The sequence below is a fragment of the Hemiscyllium ocellatum genome, chromosome 3 (assembly GCF_020745735.1).
Source record: "Hemiscyllium ocellatum isolate sHemOce1 chromosome 3, sHemOce1.pat.X.cur, whole genome shotgun sequence".
In the NCBI taxonomy this organism is placed as follows: Eukaryota; Metazoa; Chordata; class Chondrichthyes; order Orectolobiformes; family Hemiscylliidae; genus Hemiscyllium; species Hemiscyllium ocellatum.
Genome location: NC_083403.1, coordinates 144,415,891 through 144,430,590, shown reverse-complemented (window position 1 = coordinate 144,430,590; position 14,700 = coordinate 144,415,891). Strand labels below are relative to the sequence as shown.

At 41.1% G+C, this 14,700-nt stretch overlaps 1 protein-coding gene across 6 annotated transcripts in view; it reads left to right on the top strand.

Moving 5' to 3' along the window:
• The window catches only part of LOC132835003 (putative Polycomb group protein ASXL2), a 310,992-nt gene that overhangs the window by 230,995 nt on the left and 65,297 nt on the right, over positions 1–14,700 (top strand). For all 6 annotated transcript variants that reach the window (XM_060854233.1, XM_060854277.1, XM_060854260.1 and 3 more), the window contains 2 exons: positions 4,958–5,076; positions 12,579–12,693. In XM_060854233.1, the coding sequence (XP_060710216.1) occupies positions 4,958–5,076; positions 12,579–12,693 (234 nt within the window). The remainder of the gene's footprint in view (positions 1–4,957; positions 5,077–12,578; positions 12,694–14,700) is intronic.

The following is a 14,700-nucleotide window of genomic DNA, read 5'->3' as shown; positions in this document are numbered from 1 at the left end:
ACCTGGACTGGTTTGATGATTCCTTCACTTCCCAGCCTCCTGATTCCTGCCCCAACTTTTCCCCTTAAGGCAGATGGCACTGGCTGGGCCTTGCGGAATCATGGAATTGCTTCCTGGTCAACATGCCAGGTGGCCCTGGCTCCTTTGGTTGTCCCTAGACCTTCCTGAAACACGTCTGGCAATTTAATTAGAACTTCACTCTGGCAGCCATTTCCTAAACAAAGAAGTGTTCAGCCAATCAAGCTGAATCTTTCTCAACCAATTCTGACCCATCAAGCTTGGGACCAAGCCTTTTTACAACAGTCAGTGGGAACTTACACCAGTTGCTTCTCATAAGAGACTGCAACTGAAGTTCATTGAATCATAGAATTCCTGCAGAGTAGAAACAGGCCATTTGACCCAACAAGTCCACACTGACCCTCCGAAGAGTGACCCACCCAGACCCATTCCCCTACCCTATTATCCTATATTTACCCCTGACTAATGCACCTCACCTACACATCCTTGAATGCTGTGGACAATTTAACATGGCCAGTTTACCTAACCTGCACATCTTTGGATTGTGGGAGGAAACCGGAACACCCTGAGGGAGACACAGGGAGAATGTGCAAACTCCACATAGACAGCCACCTGAGGTTGGAATCGAACCTGAGTATTTGGCGCTGTGAGGCAGTTGTGCCACTGTACTGTTAATCTGTAGGGATTCTCCAGTATATGTTCTCAGATAAGCTAAGGTCTTGCATAAACTTAAGGATTAGAGTCCAGAGGAATTTCTTTAGAGAGTGGTTCTGCGATCAGTGAAATGGCCCTGCTGGTATTGACCCCCATTACAACAGGGAGACCATTGAAACAAATGTTTATTTTGATCCAACATCCAAATCAGACACTTTGTAACTGTTCCAAAGCAGATGTAGGCGGACTTTCCAGGGTGTGCCCTCCCCTGGATACCAGTCACTTACTCATTTCCGGACCAGTGGGACTCTCTTATTGTCTCAAGTCCGGATACTGACAGCACCTACAATAACTTGCCAGCTTGGTTCCTCAATCTGCTTCTAACCGCTTGGTTGAGGCTTGGCTTTGTTTGGAGGTTTTGCTGGGAGCTGACCGTGAGTCTCTCTGTTCGGAATATGTCCTGAGTGAGGCTGTACAATTGTCTTCACTCAAGTGGTGTTCCCCATGCTCAGTCTGACTGGTGAGGGTGTCCACTTCCACAGGAATGCCCTGTAGTTCATATGCTCCACTTGCTGCATTTTCTAATGACGAAGCCAGTTATAGTGCCTGTTTAAAGTCCAGTTTGGCTTTAGCTAGTAGCCACTTTTGCATGGTTACATCATTAATCCCTGCTGAAAATGTGTTGCTGGAAAAGCGCAGCAGGTCAGGCAGCATCCAAGGAACAGGAAATTCGACGTTTCGGGCATAAGCCCTTCATCAGGAAGTGTTCCTGATGAAGGGCTTATGCCCGAAACGTCGAATTTCCTGTTCCTTAGATGCTGCTTGACCTGCTGCGCTTTTCCAGCAACACATTTTCAGCTCTGATCTCCAGCATCTGCAGACCTCACTTTCTCCTCCTACATCATTAATCCTACTCTAGTCACCACTGGAATAACTCCACAAAGGCCAGTATCCCGTCATCAAGTCCCCCTTTATGTACACGTGGACAGTATATGACACTGACCCAGCTAGCATAGAATCAGCTCCTAGAACCCCTGACACTCCTGTTTATATCTGTCAGCCAGGGCTCCCTGATTGGGGCTGTTAACCTGGTCCAGTCAGGGAACTGTTATTCTGTGCTGACCTCTTTATGATTACTACAGCCACCAAATTCTTAACGACAATGAGGATGACCAATAAATGCTGGCCTTGACGATAACTCCAAATCCTGTGTAAAGCTATTGAATTTAGTATGTAATAGATATGTTATTATATGTTATTGAGCTCAGCACATGAATGGTTAACTAGTGTATGTAAGCTGTTCTTGAACATACTGGTCAGAATTTAGGTATCATGTTTGTCTGTGGTTTGTGTTGCGTGCATTGAAACCTGCTGGCTGGCTGGGTTTGTGTAGAGCCCAGCAGAAACACTCTGACATATACAGGTGCTCGTTGTGCTGTGTGGGTGACTGAAGAGGCAGTCTGTTGTGGTCATTTTGTGAGTCATGCTACCTCTACCTAAACCTCCGGGGAAGATGCAGTTGAAAAGGTTAAGAAAATAATACACATTGCTGATATTCCAGCAGACTTTCAGCAGCATCCTGTCAGAACATTTCGGGAGGTTGCTGGTTCTATGGCTGTGAGACTAAACAGCAGATTCAGATAGTCTCCTATTGGAGTTGTGACCAGAGATCTGATTCAACCCCCTGGAATTTCATTCAGGTCCGACCTTTGTCATTCAAATACAACAAGAGTGTGTATTATAGATATTCCAATAACTGATGCTCACTTTTGTTGTTAAATTGAATTTTTCACAATTTCTTATTAGCAGCAGGTTATTGTTTAACAGTTGCTGAAAATGTGTTGCTGGAAAAGCACAGCAGGTTAGGCAACATCCAAGGAGCAGGAGAATCAACATTTCGGGCATGAACCCTTCTTCAGGAATCTAGGCAGAGGAGATGACCTGAGGTGTGCAGTGAGAGAGGGGCAGAGCAGATGACCTGGGGCGTGCAGTGAGAGAGGGGCAGAGGAGATGACCTGGGGTGTGCAGTGAGAGAGGGGCAGAGGAGATGACCTGGGGTGTGCAGTGAGAGAGGGGCAGAGGAGATGACCTGGGGTGTGCAGTGAGAGAGGGGCAGAGGAGATGACCTGGGGTGTGCAGTGAGAGAGGGGCAGAGGAGATGACCTGGGGTGTGCAGTGAGAGAGGGGCAGAGGAGATGACCTGGGATGTACAGTGAGAGAGGGACAGAGGAGATGACCTGGGATGTACAGTGAGAGAGGGGCAGAGGAGATGACCTTGGGTGTGCAGTGAGAGGGGGCAGAGGAGATGACCTGGGCTCATACCCGAAACGTCGATTCTCCTGCTCGTTGGATGCTGCCTGACCTGCTGCGCTTTTCCAGCAACACATTTTCAGCTCTGATCTCCAGCATCTGCAGTCCTCACTTTCTCCTAGTGTTTAACAGTTATCTAGCGGTTATGTCACAATTAATAATCTTATATCTGGATCAGTTTTGCCCTCTGTACAGATTTATTCTTTTGAACTTCCCGCAGCTTTGTGTTCTTCTCCAACCATTGTCAGTCTTCAAAGTTGTCTGTGATCTTGGTGACCAGCCAGGAAAATCTGTGTGAAAACAGTTGGGGGTGACTTTGGCCATAAGTTTTCTACAGTTTTTAATGTGTAACTTTGGCTAGGCTTTGAGGGTAAGACCTATGTCAGGGATTTGGTGTGTGAGTAATGAGGGCTGCTCACTTGTGTTTGTGAACACTAATGTGTGAGCATCTGAAAGAATGTCACTGAACAACCAAACAGCTGTGACCTTTCACTTTGTTTTATCATCTGACATTCAGTTAACTGTGACCTACTTTTCTTGTCACGTGTATCAGAGTTTGTGCAGGTCAGGAACCTGGATTGAAAAGTTATATAGTTTACAATTAAACCCGGCAATGCCATTTTGTGATCTATGCTTTTCTTCTTGTTAGTAATGAAGTACCATTTAATCCAGCCTCACACTTGACATTTATAATGGTTTTACTTATGGCCTGTGCTCAAATTTTACAAGGCATTGGATTAAGACAATACAGCTATGCATCAAGTGGTGACAGCAAAATCTTTATATTTTTTATTTTAACTATATATTTTTAATGGTGGAGTGTAGTGGGTGTGATGTTGGATAGACTGCAGAGGATGGAGCTGGCAATAAAAACAATCAATAGGGACATCAAAGGTTGCACATAGTAATGGTGTGGAATGTGAATATACAGAGTCATAATTCTTGAAAGAACTGTATGGTGATGAAGTAGCTTCCACATCTTGTAAAGAGAATTATGAATACAAAATGTGGTTTGAAATATATATCTAATGCCATTATTTAAGTTTGATTAGATTAGATTCCCTACAGCGTGGAAACAGGCCATTCGGCCCAACAAGTCCACACCGACCCTCCAAAGAGCAACCCACCCATTTCCCTACATTTACCCATGACTAATCCATCTAACACTGTGGACAATTTAGCATGGCCAATTCACCTAACCTTCACACCTTTGGACTGTGGGAGGAAACCGGAGTACCTGGAGGAAACCCACACAGCCACTGGGAGAATGTGCAAACCCCACACAGACAGTTGTCTGAGTCAGGAATCGAACCCGGGTCCCTGGTGCTGTGAGGCAGCAGTGCTAACTACTGAGCCACCGTGCTGGAACCCTTAAGTTGCAGCATAAACAAAAAAAAAAGTTAATTATCAGGTCAAATCACTTGAAAACCTTTTCAAGTATCTAATTTTTAGAAAATATGGAAAATCAGGTTGTAGTATTCTGTTTTTCCTCAGCTTTTTGACATTTATTGTGAAGTGAATTGTTAGCCTGTCCATGTTGTCAGAATCTAACAACCATGTACTGATGAAAACTGGGCCTCTTTTGTGGTTTGTGTTTTGCTGATTTTGTTGATTGCTATGCAACGCATTCATGATATCATGATATGTGCCCTAAATGGTTAACAATCATGACATGATAACTCCAAGATAATTTGTTTTATAACACACAAAACTCAGTAGGTCTGGCAGCATCTGTGGAGAGAAAACAGAGTTAACATTTCAAGCCTTCAGAACTTGCTGAGTTTCTTAAGCAATTCCTGCTTTTGTCTGTTTTAGATCTCCAGCATCCACAATTCTTCATTTTAGTTTAATTTATGATTGAAACATAAAACTTAAATTCTATCATTAACTCTTGGAACAAATTTAATGTTGACGCAATAACTTTATTTTTCAAATACAGTAAATACAATACTAATTTTCCCTTCCTTTATCCAAGTTTCATCCAGGTTATCGCCTCAACCTGCTTCACCTCAGTCAAGTTGCCCCTCTCCTTCCATCTCACAGAATAAGATTATGTCTCCATCTCAGAAGCACAGCAAGAAAGCCCTCAAACAGGTCAGTGTCTTAAATACTCCAAATTGCTTTCTGTATCTTTTGTTTCCATAGACATAGCATACTCAAGATTTACCAGAATGGTGAAAACCTCGTTATTCCCTTGTAGCTTATGATGAGGATGTTTGTGGGTTTACTTCTTTAACAGTTGCTTATACAGGATTACAATTGGCAGCTGCTAACCTCAGCTAATGAGACACAGTTAGCCATCTTTAATTCAGCAAATTCTGCTGCTACTGAAGAGTTTGTCTCCAGTTTGTGTTTTTACAAGAATCAAGTAGGTACCAAAATATCATTACCTTTTATGAAAAAATAAAATTCTTTATTGTTGTCTAGAAATTTTATTTTCAAAAAAACAAATTGCTGGAAAAGTATGGCTTACATTAATGCAAAGTTTAAGTCCAGGATAAGAGTAAATTACTGCGGACGCTGGAATCTGAAACCAAAAGAGGAAATGCTGGAAAATCTCAACAAGTCTGGCAGCATCTGTAAGGAGAGAAAATAGCTGACGTTTCGAGTCTAACTGACCCTTTGTCAGCTTTGACAGTGAGACTCGAAACATCAGCTCTTTTCTCTCCTTACAGATGCTGTCAGGCCTGCTGAGATTTTCCAGCATCTTCTCTTTAAGTTTAAGTCCAGGATAGTTACATCACATTTTTTTATTTCATAAAGTAAACAATAGATTGTTTAAAATAACAATTGATGTCTTACAATGGAGACACAGGAAAACAGAATTTCATTGTTTGTAATTTTCCCAGTCAATAACATAGTGAACTGAACAGTCAGGACCTGATATTGATGCTTATTGGCTCAGTTTGGAATTTGTGCTCCCTAATTTAGATCAGCCAGCCACTGAAGAAATGTTCTTGAACTGTGAAAGAGATTGAAGATTTCAAGTTCTCCATAGTTACAAAACTTGTTGTCATTAAAGTCATTGTGGATTCTGAAATAAGATTTTAAAAACTGTATCATTAATTGTGAGCCTGAAATAGTGATGATACATTTAAAGTCCAATCTTGTGTATTGATGCTATCCTTTTTTTGTTTTGGATAAAAAAGCTCCTTCAACTTTTTATCCCAAGGATTTGAAGTGAAAGTAGGTAATTTATCATTTAGGGTTGTTGTGAATTTTGTTAGAAACAAGTTCGGTGACATGTAATCAGGCACAGAAATTTCCACTTTCGGATGGGAGATAGGCACTGGGCTGGATGATCAGACATGATGGTATTGAATGGTGTTGCAGGGTTGATGGGCTGAATGGCCTCCTCCTGCACCTGTGTTCCTTGTGTGTAATCTCATCATGTTTTCTCATTGCTAGACTCACCAGAATTTGTGACATTAGGAAGATACTTGAAAAAAAAACTTGAATAAAAGTTCTACAAGCCAACTACAAAAAATAAGATCAGCATTCTACTCCAATCCAGATCCTTTGTAGACCCTCATTTGTAAAGACTATAACGCTGCACAGTAAAGATGGAACACATAATTGAACATGGTTTTGCCAGAATTTAAATTATTTAAATAAATGATAAATCCTTACTTTATAGGTCAATAAATAGCTGATAAAAAATGAAAGGGAAATTTTTTATTGCATTGGGAAGCAAAGAGTGCAGGAAAATAAAATCCTTTTGTAATTTTTCATGATGACCACAAGGATCTTGACAAAACTTTCCAGTTTTTCAAAGATTAGCTGAATTTTGCACTGAAATTGATGCCCATAGACATTCATACCCTGGAAGAATTGAGAAACGCTGTCCTGGCTCTGGAGGGGGTGCAGAGGATTGATTCCGGAGTTGAGGGGGTTGGTTGATGAGGAGTAACTGAGTAGACTGGGATTATCTTGATTGAATTTAGAAGAATCGATGGTGGGGGGATCTTATTGAAACACAAAATTATGAAGGAAATAGATAAGATAGAAGTAGAGAGGATGTTTCCACTGGTGAGTGAAATTAGGACAACAGGGCATAGCCTCAAAATTAAAGGGAGCAGATTTAGGGCTGAATTGAGAAGGAACTTCTTCATCCAGAGGGTTGTGAATCTGTGAAATTCCTCACCCTAGGAAGTAGTTGAGGCTTCCTCACTCAATGTTTTTAAAGTTAAGATAATTTTTTGAACAGTAAAGGAATGAAGGGATACAGTGAGAGGGCGGGTGGGTAAGTGGAGCTGAGGCCATGAAAAGGTCAGCATGATCTTTTTGAATGGGGGAGCAGCTCGAAGGGCCAGGTGGCCTACTCCTGCTCCATGATCTCATGTTCTAATGCAAAGTTCTTAGGTGCCCTCTCACCGTATCCCTTAATTCCTTTACTTGTTCCTATAAAGGATATTGGTTTATACATGTTTCGTCAGCATCATAGGAGCTAACAACATTTAGACTATCTTTCAGTGGAATGATCTCTTTAAATTACCATCAGCCAGGGTTGGATTATCCATCAGCCAGAACATATTCCAAAACCATATGTCTCCTATCAGTAAGAATCTGCCAGGTTTTCTCTGAACCATGATTACATTGTGGTCCTCGGGAAGACTAAACAGAAGCACAAGTTCAACCTCCATCAGCTCATGATAATAGAAGGGAAACATGGCCCTGCTTTCAACTGTAGAAGATGTTAAATGAAAATGAACCAAACCAATTTCTTCAGATCAATTGACTTGTCAAACAGCAGTAGACCTGACCTGATAAAATACAGCAGATGCTTTCACCACAAGCCAAAGCTAATTTGCAAAGGTAGCTCAGCTCCTTCAACTTTTTATCCCAATTAGGATCTGAATTCTAGAACCAAATCAGCCATCTTGGAGATCTCATCCACAAAATGACAACACTAATATGACAAGGCAATCATTGACATAGTTTACAAACTTTCAAAAGTGTTTTTTCATTCATAAAGTGGGTTTTTAAGCATTAAGATTCCTTCAAGTTTACTGCATTGGGATTCGATGCTGATTACAGAATGACAAGCAATACTGTTCAATTCTCAAGTCCTAACCACATTCTAGATCAGAGTGGTGCTGGAAAAGCACAGCAGTTCAGGCAGCGTCCAAGGAGCAAGAAAATCAACGTTTCGGGCAAAAGTCCTTCATCAGGAATAGCGGCAGGGTGCCTGCAGAGTGGAGAGATAAATGAGAAGAGGGTGGGGCTGGGGCGAAAGCATCTGCAGCTCTTGTTTTTACCAAGTTGATTTTAACCCTACTGCAAATCCTCTTGCGAAGATGCTTGCCTTGAAAAAGATTTCCTCCTCTCTCTACAAGAATCTCAGTGAGTCTCTGTCTCTCACTGCAGCCCCCACGTCATCTCCTCTGCCCTGAAGCTCTTCAACCATGTCCTACACCTATTGTACTCCATGCTACTTTCTTCCCACCCCCACCCTCCTCTCATTTATCTCTCCACCCTGCAGGCTCCCTGCCTCTATTCTTGATGAAGGGCTTTTGCCCGAAACGTTGATTTTCCTGCTCCTCGGATGCTGCCTGAACTGCTGTGCTTTTCCAGCACCACTCTAATATAGACTCTGGTTTCCAGCATCTGCAGCCCTTGTTTTTACCAAATCCTAACCACAGTTCAGGCAAACTACTCCAATACTGGAAGAGAAGCTTTTGCTCTAGTTTTCAGAATACTTCTGTGCAATGTTCATACCAAACACAAACTGATGGAAATGATCTGTCAGAAGCCTCTCACAACTGCACTTTGATAACTCCCAACAAATCTTCCTGAAAATCAAAGGATATGATAGAGAAGAACAATTTAGATCAGATTACTACATGACTATTTCCAGAGCTCTTAACTGACTTCCAGATCTGACTATGAACAAAGCTATTGCTGTAGGGCGACAAATGGATATTATTGAGTTAAGTTAGAAGTTGGTCCTATATTGATCTCATTCATTTTGGTCAGAGCAGAGCAGAGTCATGGGCCATGTCTGGAGATGACCAGCTACAACAGTTAAAAAAGATCATCATCAGTGGAATGAACAGATTCAACAGGTCCCTGAGCTAAAACATCTAATGTCTTGGCTTCACAGTCCCACCTGTAATCAAATAAGGAGGGAGGGTCCTGTTCGATTCTGTGTTTACAGAACTGAGGAAGTGCTGTATCTTTGGAAGCCCTGTGTCTTGCTTGAACCATTAAATCGGAACCACGTGTAATCTTGCTGACTGATGCTAAAAAATCCAGTGTCACTATTTTAAAGAAATGCAGGAGAGTTTGTCCAAATGAGCCATCGAATATTTACTCCTCAACCAAGATCACTTTTTATTAAAACAATTTGGGATGATCTCATGGCTAATTCATGGGAGTTGTTAGTGCACTTTTAAAATAATTTGGTGTGAAACGATTTGAGGTCCTGAAGTTTTGAAACGTAAACATCAGTCTTATTTTTCTTTAGATTTAGCATGAGCATTTTCAACAAGAGATGGATATACACAGCAAGTTTTCACTTCCACCTGGCCTTGCACTGTCTGGCAAGTGTAACGTTTGTATGTCTGAGGAGAAGGGCTTATACTCTGTGAATACAATTCACAGTTGAACATTATGTCAATATTCATCAAATTGTGGTTCAATATGAAAATATCTATTTGGATAGAATATCACAATCATTAATATGGAACCATAGTCTAGAGTGAATTAGTTTCTTCAGGAAAGGACCGGAGATTAAAATTGAAGGACACTATAATCAAAATTAATAAATTCAAAAGTGTAACTACGTATGCACTTTTAGAAGCTGTTCTTTTGATACCTGCCAGTTTTTACACTATTTTACAAATTCTGCATTTCAGCTGGACATTCTCCCCCCTATACTGCTGCTTATTTATTACATGAAGGTGTATTCAGAATAAAATGTTTTGTTTTTGATTTAGAGATGAAGTGACTGTCTCAAAGTAGTCTATATGTTAATGCAAGGCCGTGCTTTTGAATGCCATCTGTCCACCATTCTGAAAACCTTTCAAGTGCAAATTAACTTTAATTTCTCAATCTTGCCCCAATATTTCCACTGGCAGTTAAGAACAATTCCCATCTTAAATACATTGCTGTTTTGATGGTGATGTTATCAGACCTTTTGCAGTCTCCCGTTTCCCACACAATTACAATTAATATTTAAAGTGATATGCAGGGGAAGCATTTCATTGGTTAAACTCTGTCAGCTGACAATGAGGGCGGACTAGAAAAGAAATTCTTGGTCAGACAGGGAGGTTCTCCTCATGACCAAAACCTTCTGACCAAATTATTGCCATTAACATATTGCAAGTACAAAGGGAGACGAGGTTATTTTCAAATGAAAATTGGACTTGTACATGTTTCACATTACATTGATTTCACTTCATTCATGGTTGGCAAGCATTGCTGGTTAAAGGAAAATTAGGAACATTTTCTTTATTGCCCAAGAGATACTGCTGCGTACTTCATGCTAACTCTTCATTGCATGACCACATCAGTGTCTAGTATCATACTCCTTATTTTGAGAGACACAGTGAAACACAGGTTCAGTTAGCTCTCTCTTCTGTATATTGGGAAGCACTTTGCCTGAGATCACTGTCCATGGGTATATATGAAATGTGAACACAAAGCCCTTCAAGAATTCTACCAGCCATCATCCTGAGGTGGACCCACATTTTGACAGTGCTGACCCCTTCCTTTTATCCCATCATGTTCTTACTGTCTGCATGTTCCAATTTCCCCTTTAGCACACACACTTCTCACCTTCTATTTTCCGGATTCCTCTTCTACTCCTGGTGGTACTTAATCCCCTCCATTACAACACCGCCCCCCCCCCCCCCCCACCCCCCCCAATTCTGCATTGGGTTTGCAGTCCTGACCCATTCCCACCTACCCCAGTACTGTGTTGGGTTTCCAGTACAGAGCCATCGTGCAAACTGCCCTGTCTTCTGCTGTCCCTCCTTGTGCTACAGGGTTCAACAATTTAAACCCTGATCCCTGGCACGACTGCACAAAGCCACTGACTAGTGCACGCCTCCTTGAACCCAGTGTAGACCAGGTGGCACCAAATTCTCATTCACCATTGCCTTTATCTTTCAGCAGAGGATTACACAGCAAGAGTTTCCACTTCCATCTGGCAGGGGGGTGTTCTGGCAAGTGTGGTGTTTGTATGTCAGCTGGGAAAAGATTTGGGCTCTGTTGTGAATACAACTCACCATTGAGTGTTGGCGTATCTAAATATATTCCAAGTTCAAACGTATCTCAGACTGCCTGACACACTAGAACAGACCACTCCATCACAACGCACCATTGGGAAACTGAAACCTAGGGTCAGGGAGTTCATGACAAGGAGGCAAAACTTTAAGGTGAGAGGAAAAAGATATATATGGGGCAACATTTTTACCTAGAATGGTTCGTGTGTGGAATGAACTTCCAGAGGAAGTGACGGATCCAGGTACAGTTACAAAATTTAAAAGACATTTGGACAGGTACATGATTAGGAAAGGTTTTGAAGGATATGGAGAAAGTGAGGACTGCAAATGCTGGGGATCAGAGTCAAAGGTGGGGTGCTGGAAAAGCACAGGAGGTCAGGCAGCATCCGAGGGGCAGGTGAATTGATGTTTCGGGCAAGAGCCCTTCATTAGGAAAGATGTAGAAGGATATGGGCCAAATGCAGGTCAGTGGGACTACGTTAGTTTGGGAATATGGTTTGTATGAACTAATTGGACTGAATAGTCTGTTTCCATGGTGTATGACTCAATGAAACCTTGTGTCCTTTAAGTTTATGAACCTCACACCATAAAATCCATTCACTTTGTAATGAGTCAAATCACATTGTGGAAGCACTTTGTTCAAATGCAGAAGAGATCTTCTGTCTACTATTTGTCTTGTGTCACATGGTCTGACAACAATGTCGATGTTATGGTTAGAAACCAAAAAGCACTTAGGGAACTCATCTTCATCTCGCAAATCAACAAAAATACATAAAGTCTGGGGAGCAGAAAAGTGGATTAGTTCAATACTGAGTGATTTCAGAGTACATCAAAATAACTGCTACCAGAATATGTTGTTGGAGTGTTTATAAATAATAACAATAGCATAAAATCACATTGACCATTTCAGTTACAGAATTCTGACCAACACCCTTGTAAATTATGCACCTGCATTTTGGCAATTACTAAATCTCAACTCTGTGTTCTATTAGCGTTTTTGAGATCTTTATTCTGAAGAGCGCATTGATGAACCACACAAATAAACATGCTCTCTGTTTTATTTATTCACTCGTGGGACATGGGCTGTGCCAAACGTATGTCATGAGTAAGGATACAAAAGGTACCTTACGACTATTTGCTATCTCTGTGTCTTCTTTATCTCTTTGTTCTGTTTATTACTTCAAAGAGATCTTTTAAAGTCTCTGAAGGTTTTATGAATCTCTTGGGCCAATCTGTTACAATCTGACATATTGGAGTCTCAGATGGGGGAAAATCAGCTGGTAGCTTTAAATGTTTTTTTCTGTGTACTTGCTCCTATTAATAGGCTTTTCTCAATTGACTACAGAGAAAATCTTTTCCAACCCACAGGCCCTGAAACAGCAGCAACAGAGAAAACAGTGTCGCCCTGGCCTACCCGTAACCTCCAACCCAAGGCTGTTACTGAAGTCTGTCAAAGCTACTGACCAGACCATTTCCAAGACTGGTATGCTTTAAGCAGTTATTTACCAAAGCTGATTATTTGTTCTTGGCAATGTGAAAAATAATATTGTAGGCATTTTGCTTTTGAATATGTCAGTTTTCTCCCAGTTGTTTTAGGTGTATCTGTGAAAAGACGCTGCAGTGACATGTATTACAATGATAGTTGGTTTAAATGCAGTAGTCTCTGAACAGTGATGTGTGAGGTGATGTGAATACAGAAGAATAGTGATGTTTTATGTGAATAGATGTGGTTACACTCTAAATTGTGTATGCACTGATGCAATTACAGTCTACAAGCAATGGTGTACAGTGTACAGGATGTAAGCAGTGTTTTAAACAGCAGAATATCAGTGCACAGGCTAAAATAATATTGCTAACCATTAGTAGCAAGCCAAGACAAACTCTGATTTGTACAAACATCGCATCCAATAAAAGGAAGCTATTCACACAGGATGTTTGAACAATATCTCTTTAAAGTTCATAATGGTGGAAAAATATAAACATTCCAAAGAGGAATAATTAATCTTGGAATAATTAATTACCAAATTTATAGCTGCTTAAAAGTAGAGACGCAGGTAGATAGGATAGTGAAGAAGGCGTTTGGTATGCTTTTCTTTATTGGTCAGAGTACTGAGTATTGAGTATACGAATTGGGAGGTCATGTTGCGGCTGTACAGGACATTGGTTAGGCCACTGTTGGAATAGTGTGTGCAATTCTAGTCTCCTTCCTATCAGAAGGATGTTGTGAAACTTGAAAGGGTTCAGAGAAGATTTACAAGGATGTTGCCAGGGTTGGAGGATTTGAGCTATAGGGAGAGGCTAAATAGGCTAGGGCTGTTTTCCCTGGAGCGTCGGAGGCTGAGGGGTGACCTTATAGAAGTTTATAAAATCATGAGGGGCATGGGTAGGGTAAATAGACAAGGTCTTTTCCCTGGAATGGGGGAGTCCAGAACTAGAGGGCATAGGTTTAGGGTGAGGGGAAAGATATAAAAGGCAACATTTTCATGGAGAGGGTGGTGCATGTGTGGAATAGGATGTCAGAGAAAGTGGTGGAGGCTGGTACAATTGCAACATTTGAAAGGCATCTGGACGGTATACAAATAGAAAGGGTTTAGAGGGATGTGGGCTGGGTGCTGGCAGGTGGTACTAGATTAAGTTGGAAAATCTGGTTGGCATGGAAGGGTTGGATCGATGGGTCTGATTCCATGCTGTACATCTCCATGACTCTCGATCAGTTTTTAAAAGTCCTTGAATAAATAAATTGAAGTTTCCAAAACTTCACATAATTTGAGTAGTTTAACGTGTGAAGTTTGTGATTTGGAAAAGGTGCAAGTGGAATTGCTTCCAGAACATGTTTTTAATGCACAGACTAATAGGAGTACATATTCTGCTTCTGCTATTAGGGCACATGTTGTTAGTGAATTGTGAAGTCCCCAGCTAGTGACTTTCTGCTCATCAGTTTTAATGTGCTGTAAGTTGTGAATTCAGCCTGAGATCCCAGAGCATGGCAACAGTTCTGAGACAGAAAGTGTTCCTGTACAATGATCCTGTAAATGTTTCTCAGCTTAATCATATCATTATGTGATGTGGAAGGAAGGAAGGAAGCCACTTGGCCCATTTATACCTGGGCTGCTGCTTCAAGAAAGCTCTGGCCTTCATCTCACACTAGTGTTTTTTACACTTTAATTTACAAATGTTTCAGTTTTAGGGATTTAATCAACTCTCTTTCAAAAAATTGTTATTGAATCTCCCTCTACCGTCCTTCTAGATGTTAAATGCCAGATGTTAATAGCTCCACAAGAACTTGTATTGAGATAATACCATGAATGTTAACAAAATATCCCAAGGTTCTTTATGAGAGTGTTAATAAACATGATTTGATAATGAGACACGGATGAGATTTTAGGGTGGAGAGCCAAAACGGTAGGTTTTAAGAAATGTCCCAAAAAATGAAACAGAAATGGGGAGATTCAGCGGATTCATTTGATAACCTCAACAGCTGAGGATTTTG